We start from the raw sequence: 9,243 nt of genomic DNA, 5'->3' as shown, positions 1-9,243 counted from the left end.
GGACCCATCTGCTCGACCTCTGTCCTGTCAAGTCGCAAATGACTCAGAGACCATCATGAAGTATCAGCTTCCTTGAAAGGAACCTGAGGCAGACCATGCCTGCCCAGAAGGAACAGGTCACCAGCCATCGACAAGTACCCTGAGACGGGGAGAGAGAGTGACAGTGGAGGACGGCAAGCAAGGGACTTGGGAAGCCTCGGTGGGAAGAGCTGCCCTCGTCCAGGATGGACACCCTCAGACCCTCCAGCATTCCCTGAGGTTTCCAGGTCCCTCATCATCTTGGAATCTCTTAAGCGTCCTCAGATGTTTAATGTGCTTCAAACCTGAAAAACCTTCATGATCTAAACATCTCACAGTGAGTACCTTGCTATGTTACTCTTATAAGCATCAGTTATGATTCTGGGGAGGGTGCCTTTGAAATACACTTGAAATGTTCACAGGTATAAGGGATGTTTTCGTTTTTCTGCTTCTTAATGAACATGTTCTAATCTGTGTGGGATAGAGTATGACATTTCCGTACAGGTTTATAATGGGAGATGATCAAATTAGGGTGACTCATCTTTCCACCTCACTGTGTCTTTGAGTTTGGAGTCTTTGAGCTTCTCGCTGATAGTTCTTCCTAACAGATAATAGGTTATCGTAAACTGTGGTCTCTCCCTGTTGTGTCGAACATTGGAACTTATTATTTCTATCTAACTGTCTTTAGGTCCCCCTTATCCAACCCCCCTCTGTCTTTCTTTTCCTTTACACTTCCTAGCCTCTACTCATCTCTCTTCTCCTTTTTTCCACTTTGGGATCAACTTTTTTAGTTCCGACCTATGAAAGAAAACTTAAGATACTTGCCATTCTGTGTCTGGTTTATTTTACTTAATGTAATGTCCTTCAGAAACACACATCTTGCTGCAATTGACAGGATCTCACTCTTTTGTAAAGAGCTAAATGATATCCCATCGCATACACATGCTATATTTTCTTCATCCTTCCATCTTTTGATGGGCCCCTAAGTTGATTTCAAATCTTGGTGGATTGTGACTAGAGCTACAACAAACACGGGTGTGCAGGTATCTCTTTGATATGATGATTGCATTTCCTTTGACTATTTACTCGGAGGTGAGGTACCTGGATCATATGGTAGACATATTTTGTTTGTTTGTTTTTCAGAGGAGCCCCCACACTGTTCCCTATAATGACTGTGCTAATTTACATGCCCACCAACAGGGTTAAGAGTTCCCTTTTTTTCTCTGCAACCTTGCCAACATATATGGTTTTTTCTTTTTTCTTTTTATAATAGCCATCTGACTGGTTCCAGATGGTAGCTCCTTATGGTTTTGATTTGCATTTCATAAGAGATATTTTTTAAGTGAGAATATGGTAAAATTCTGGAGATCTATAATGGTGTTGGACAAGGCAGGAATTATTTATGGGAAGGGGAAACCCAGAAAGCAAAGGGCAGTAGTAAGAGAGGCAGGAGTCAATCTTCAACAAAAGAATTTATTTTTACGTAAATGAGCCCATCTGGCTATGCCCAAGACATATACTTCTGTCCATAGTACATGAATAGGATAGAGGTTAAGTTTGCCGTAATAACTCCATGATCATCTGATTTATGCAGGTTTGAAGATTTCTTAAATGTGTGACTTTGAGGGAAAAAAAAAAAACACTCATCTTTGTTTCAATTACAAATAAAGGTGATTAGACCCATTGGGCTACTGTGAGGATTAAGTGAACATATGGAAAGCACTCAGTGTTGGTCACACAGTCATGCATTTTATCATACCTTCTTTACATACCTTGTGGACACAGACGGAGAGTATAATTAGAACTCCAGACAGTTCTCAATAGTCAACTCAGTGGGCATTCAGTGTCTTCCATTTGTGATGATCCAAGGGAGAATTCAAGGAAAAAATGAATAAAGACAAAAGTTTCCTTCAAAAAGAGGGTGTGCTGATGTGTAAGGCTGTGCCGATGTGTCTCTTAGGAAGGTCTGTGCTGCTTCCAGGGAAGCACCCCAGGAGGCCAGACTATGGAGTGTTAAAGCTTCATTTATATAACATCCAGGAATTCAGAGCATTTTGCTGGTGTCAGTAGCCAAATAAGTGATCCAAATGATGTTTGCATGGTTTCAGGCCCACACACCTACAAAATCACCCATGTTTTCTAAAATAATAAAACTACTTATTTCACTTTGTAAGCAAATAATCTTCACCCAAATTTTCTATTTGCTTGTCACTGTCTAATGATGAAGGAAGAGCGGATTTCAACAATAGCAGCACTATTTTGACAGATTAACAGGTTATGCCTTCTACTCTTGAGACAAGACAAAACATTACATTCCCAAATTTCTCAATGATTACCTAATGTACTTAAATCATCTGATAACTATATATTGGTCACACATCATGAATAAAGAACTGAACTTCAAGTAGGATCGATAAATAGTTTCTGCTCTCGAGTAAGAAAAGTGCAGGTGAATACATTATTACCTCAAAGATCAGAGTCATGGTCACAGTAATAGATGCAAGGGACCCTGTTGGACAAAGTCTTCACGGAAACACTCATGTTTGTTGCAATAATTCATGTGTAAAAGACCAAACTTTAAAAAAAACAACAGTATGGCCCCTTGAAAAATTCTGATGTGCTGGAAGGTTAAATCAGAGGATGAGCAATAGATATTAAGCAAGTTGACCACGAAAGGACCATTCAAAGTAGGTAGAAGGTGGATTGTGCAGTCCCATTAGTTTCCTTTTAGTCCCAAGAGGACCTATGTATGAGTTGAGACCTGCTGTTGATTCTGAGAGGAAGTGCAATGGGAGACATTCTCAAGCTCTTCCCCATTAATTACTTTTAGGAATATTATTTGTAAAACGAGTAAGGTGCATAAGAGAGATCATCACTGGGTTGATGTGCGAATTTCAGGCTCTGCCGTCTTGTGTTGCCCTAGTGGTAGAATCCTGCCCTGATATCATGAAAATCTTGAAGTGCTAACAGAGGAGAAAGGTAGTTTCTAGACTGATGAGAGGGGAGAGGCACAGCCCAGACATTAGAATAATCAGGTTAAGAAAGAAGCATTAAACACAAGTCCAGTGCACACCATGCACTGATATGCTCCGTGCTGTAGGAAGAATCTGGATAGTCAACCAGAAGTAGTCCACATAGGAGGCCCTTGTCCAAAAGAGAGGGCAGGTTCAAAGCAGGGTACAGAAAAAGTGAAGAGATGTAACTGAAAGAGATTAGAGACCAACATTTTTTTGGCTGGAGAAAAGTCTTTGGCAATAGCAAGCCAATGTGAATAATAAACAGGATTCTACTTTGAACAACTGAGTTAAAAACCAGTGACAATGATAACATGAAGGATTACAGACCAGTGGACTGGAAATTAGAGTTACAGGAACCTCTAGGCACAGAGTCTCCATTTACAGGCTTGCCTTTAAGGTGACAGATAATTTAACCCACCGTGGGCTGCAGAACAAGGTTGGCTTTAAACAAACTTGTGAAGCAGACAGTGAGTTTCCTAACCTGCTTCCTATTCTCACTCCATTCTCCAGTAATGTCCTTTTCTTGTCCTTTAGGATTGACCCTGGTCAGTTTGAAATTTTAACTGTATCTTATGCTCTACTTCAACTAGAAGAGAACCCCAGTTTGCATTTAAGTTCAATTATCTGAATCTATAATATAAATATCTGAATAAAGGAGATTATTTAAGATTCTACAACACAGGACTGAAATTCATGCTACTCATGTGTTCTAGGAAATCTTCTTTTTACCAAGAATAGTAACTTAGTATCAATATCAATGTCAGTGCTGAAAAAAAATGAAGGACAGATAAAGGGAAAACACATCCTACTGCAAGTGAGCGGTTTCCAATCTGTTTCTTTCAACACAATTGAATTGGCTAAGTGAGTCGTCCACTAATAAATCAACAAAAATATTTTTGATGATTGAGTACTATAAAATTTCTGCACATAACTAACAGAAAGTTCCAATAATATTATCTTATTTCTATAACAGCACTACTTTTATTCCCATAGTGATGGGACATCAATGTCATTTATTTATATGAACTAGTTTTCTCAGTGTTTATATCTCCAAAGTGAAACAATAAAATAAAATTGATGCTGAAACCTTTCCCATTGGTGGTAATAAATAGTCTTGAATCCACATAAGAATTGAAAAGAGAAAGCTCAATCCACATTATTAGAAGATGGTTTTCCAATAAATTTTTAATATTGTGTCTAATATAGTTTTTCAAAATATATCATCTATTTTTGTTGTTTTGGCTGAATGTATGCTAATTATATAATCTCTAGAGAAAAATATTTTATAAAGCACTTATAATTTTTAGAGTTCAGGAAAAAAATGTAGACAGATATAGAGAAATCCATTAAAGATTTGCAATTATAAAAGACATTACATTACATTGTGACTATGATGAGACAAATGATGTAAAACTTCTCATATTTTAAAGACATTTATTTGCATAATTTTTGAAATAAGTTGTTAGTGGGTATTATAGCCTTGATGTTTAGATTTCACTGAACCTATAAAAAAGTGATATAGTAGTTTCATTTAGAAAGGTCAATAATACCAATGCAGTAGAATTAGAGTCCCTTTAACTACATAAATGTCTGATTAAAAGAAGTCATCAAGCTGGCATATTATTTTAAATTTTATTTATTTATTTATTGTAATAGGAATTGAACTGTAGGGGTGTCTACTACTAAGCTATACCCCCAGTTCTTTTACTTTTTATTTTAATACAGGATATTGCTATTGCTGAAGCTGGCCTTGAACTTGCCATCCTCCTGTCTTAGCCTCCTGAGTTGCTTGCAATTACAGGCATATGCCACCGGGCCCAGCCCTTTGAAATTTTCTTAAAGGCGAAAAATGCAAAGGGCTAAATCTTGACAAAACTGGGAATGAATGATAATATTGCATATATGACCCTAGCTCAAGTCAGATTTGCAGTTTTACCAGAGGTCTTCTGGCAATACCAGGTCACGGGCAAGATTGATAGGAGACTGGAAAGGCAGAGCAGAATGATTAGGAGGAAGAGGAACACCTCATTTCTTTTGCAGCATTGCCAATTTCCTGTGGCAATGTTGACACAGTTTAATGGCTTAAAACAACAGAGCTTTACTCTCATAGTCCTGCAGAACAGGAGTCTGAAATCTGGAATCCACTTGGCTGGATTCAAGGTGTTGGCAGGCTTGTGCTTCCTCTGGAAGTTCTGGGGGTGAATTCCTGCTTTGTCTCTTCTAGCTTCTGATGGCTGCAGCCATTCCTCACCTATGGCCAAGTCATTCCAACCTCTACGCCCTGCAATCTCTTCTTATAATCTCTTAGCTCCATCTTCACTTTGCCTTATCCTCTGTATGTCTATTTCAATTCTCTCGCTCTCTCTTTTAAGGACCCTTTGGTTGCATTTAAGAACCATCTAGATAAAGCAGGATGATCTTTCCATTCCAAAATTATTAATTTAATCACATCTGAAAAGTCCTTATACTATCTACGAATTCCAGGACTTGAAACACACATACCTTTTTGGTTTTTGTTTTTCTATCCAGGGTCTCACTATGTTGTCCAGTCTTCTCCCAAACTCCTGGGCTCAAGCAATCCTCCTGCCTTAGCCTCATGAGGTAGCTGAGACTACAGGAACCGCCAGAGTACATAGCCTGGGAGATATTTTTTTAAACCTATCACACAGGCCCAGAAATTATAGAGTTTAATTCTGACACAGAGAATGTACTGACAAAATAGTTGTAAAATGAATGAGAAAAAAAAATGTACTCTTTTCTGAAATAGAGCTTCCTAATTGCTGCACTGAATTGTTTCTCCTGCTGTGAATGAACCCTTTTCAAACTAACTTTTGCTGCTGTGTTGCCTTCCCGATACCTCAAAAATCCTCCTTGAGCTACTACTTTTTCTTAATTTCCCGTGAGAAAATGAAACCCTCAGTCGCTAGTTGGCTGTCACTCTTTCTTTGATATATTTGCTCTTTCCACAAATATGGAGTAAAGATGCTACAGGGCTCAAAAGTTTGAGGAAGGGAAAAAGAGAGCATCAAAACAACAATAACAACAACAACAACAACAACAAAAATAAAAACCCAAGAATCAAAACACCAAGGCTGGTCCTGAAATCTCTCGGTAAGCATTCATCCAATACTAAGCACAGTTAAAATTGCTAGTTATTAAGCACAGTCCTCAATCCTGAGGACCTTTGCCTGGAAATGGAAGATAAAACAGCAAAAAAAATGGGGAAAATGATATAATAATAATAATTGATAGCATGTTGTACCACTGACCTTCTTCCGTGGTTGCAGGCTGTGGGGAGACGGTAATGGTTTGTTCCACCTATCTTTCAACCTTTTTCTCTTGCTGTTACCTTCTCAGACACTCAAGTGGACAGAGATCATGGGGAATTTGAGTGGAGGCCACGTGGAAGAGTTTGTCTTGGTGGGCTTCCCCACATCTCCACCCCTCCAGCTGCTCCTGTTTGTCTTCTTTTTGGCCATTTATCTGCTGACGCTGCTGGAGAACGTGCTCATCATCTCCACCATCCGGCTCACCCCAAGCCTTCATCGCCCCATGTACTTCTTTCTTGGTCACCTCTCCTTCCTGGAGCTATGGTACATCAATGTTACCATTCCTCGGCTCTTGGGAGCCTTTCTTACCCAGGATGGAAGAGTCTCCTACGTGGGTTGCATGACTCAGCTCTACTTCTTCATTGCTCTGGCCTGCACAGAATGTGTCCTGCTGGCCGTCATGGCCTATGACCGCTACCTGGCCATCTGTGATCCCCTCCGCTACCCTAGTCTCATGCCTTCCAGCTTGGCCACGCGTCTGGCGGCTGCCTCTTGGGGAAGTGGGTTTTTCAGCTCCATGATGAAGCTGCTGTTCATTTCCCGACTGTACTACTGTGGACCCAACGTCATCAACCACTTTTTCTGTGATATCTCCCCACTGCTGAACCTCACCTGCTCTGACAAGGAGCAAGCAGAGCTGGTGGACTTCTTGCTGGCTTTGGTGATGATTCTACTCCCTCTGGTGGCTGTGATTTCATCCTATGCGGCCATCATCGCAGCCATCCTGAGAATCCCAACTGCCCAGGGACGTCACAGGGCTTTCTCCACTTGCACCTCTCACCTGGCAGTAGTCGTCATCTACTATTCCTCCACTCTCTTCACCTATGCACGGCCCCGAGCCATGTACACCTTCAACTACAACAAAGTCATTTCCGTGCTCTACACTGTCATTGTCCCATTTCTCAACCCAGCCATCTACTGCCTGAGGAACAAGGAGGTGAAGGAGGCCTTCCAAAAGTCAGTCCTGGGCAGATGTCCCTATCCGAGGGATGTTCCAGACTGATGTGTGGCAGACGGAGATGGGAGAATAGGAACAGAGTGTTCATAGGCCCTCACCAAGGAATCAGAGAATGTGCTAGAAAGGAATGTAAATGTCAATAGTCTACCATTTCTCTAAATACTGTCTAGGAATCTCCTAAAAAGCCATTGGCTTTGTACAGGAGTTTCCAAATTAAGTCTGGTTTAGCTTCAAAAAAAATCATGTGGGGGCTTGTTTAAACGAAGAATTCCAGAATACACGTGGAAAGTCTAATAGAGGATATCTGAGTTGTAACCCTGCAAAGAATAATTTATTCAAAGTTCCTAGGAACGGGATCCTGTTTAGCAAACGGTTTGAGTTTTCCTACAAGTTCATTACTTTGAAACTGAGAGAAACTAATATGGGAAAGTAAATTTTGAAGATCATATTATTAAATCCAACTTTTGTGAGAAAATGCAAAATTACACATTCATCCCCAAGAAAAATTTCATGCCATCTGATACACACCCTTTATCTCTACATACCTGCTATCCCACTGAAAGTAAACACAGAGAGAGACACACTACTTCACATTAAGTCATATATGCACAATGTAAATGGCTAAATATCCTCTTTGTCTTTGAATCTCAGAGGGGTATGAAACTGGTTAACTGATTAGATGTCAAATAAGAAGTAGCTGAATTGTGTTAGAAAACTTTTAAGCAGATTCTTCTCCAGCATTATAGGTTGCAGGGTTTTTTTAACTAGTTGTTTTCTGCACCATACTTGTGTCAAACATTTAAAATTTTGCCCTGGACAAAGGACCATATGAACAGAAAGTGTCTTGATAAGAAAGAATGTTTGAGAACCATAGATAGGATGAGGATGATGAATGAGATGAGTGAGATAGGTCAGGTTCATAGTCTAAATTGTAGATATTCTGCCAAGTTCCCTTGGGTTTTGCAAAGTTGTTTGAATCATTCATAGATATTGTCATATCCAGACTCTAGGCTCATTTACCCAAATTTCAGCATGTTGAACCAAATTCAATGGTTACTTAGACATGACATACATAAAAACTGAAATAAATATGCAATTGAGCAAATTCCAATAAGTGCAGATTATTAGTCAGTCCACAGTTGCTTATTTTCAGCCAGGCTTTGGAAAGAGAAGAAAACCATTTGATTAATAACAATTTTAGATTTTTGTAGTATCTAAAATGAACTAGCCAAAAATAATCTGACACTAAAACAATGTAAGTTGCTTTATTTTCATAAAACCTTTAGTCTTAGAAACTTCTTTGAGTGTGACTCAGTTTACATGACGTATTGTTTTCCTTTCTTGGAGTTATGAAAGGCATGGAGTTTATGAATATGAGTTCAGATCCTAGAAGCAACCAGTTTCAGCTTGCTCCTGGCTTTACCATTAACACATTATATGACCAGAGGTGAAGAACTGTGACTTCTTCATTCTTCATTTCTTCTTTTTATAATGAAAACAACATCACCAACCTCATGTGCTTATTAGGAATACTAAATAGATAACGTGGGTGTGAGTAAAAGGTTATGAAACTCGTTTCTCTTTCTCTGTGAATAAATTTGAAGTACGTTTAACTTCCCACTTCTGGCACCTTGGAAATGTTGCTAGACAACACTGTGTATGATACAAATAACCTGTGACTAGAAAATGTCCTCTGGACTGGGAGGATAATGCATACATATATTATAAAAGCCCAGTGAGAAATAAAGGTTTCAACTACTTTTATAACTTGGCCTGTTTTGCAGGGAATCCTGGAAGCTATGGATGCCCATGAAACTGTTGCAAGAGATACGACTGGCTTTTAGGGCGCTTGAGGATTCCAAGCTAAGGTGGATTCTGCCCTCCTTTTGCAAATTTCACATGCTCCTAGCTTAGCTGCGAT

At 39.4% G+C, this 9,243-nt stretch overlaps 1 protein-coding gene across 1 annotated transcript; it reads left to right on the top strand.

Moving 5' to 3' along the window:
- The first annotated feature begins 6,413 nt into the window (after positions 1-6,413).
- On the top strand, positions 6,414-7,367 carry Or6p1 (olfactory receptor family 6 subfamily P member 1). The gene has a single exon (XM_076862013.1). It carries the CDS (start codon positions 6,414-6,416, stop codon positions 7,365-7,367), a length of 954 nt encoding a protein of 317 aa, XP_076718128.1.
- The last annotated feature ends 1,876 nt before the right edge of the window (positions 7,368-9,243 follow it).

The sequence above is a fragment of the Callospermophilus lateralis genome, chromosome 7 (assembly GCF_048772815.1).
Source record: "Callospermophilus lateralis isolate mCalLat2 chromosome 7, mCalLat2.hap1, whole genome shotgun sequence".
NCBI lineage: Eukaryota > Metazoa > Chordata > Mammalia > Rodentia > Sciuridae > Callospermophilus > Callospermophilus lateralis.
This window is presented reverse-complemented; position numbering and strand designations above follow the sequence as displayed.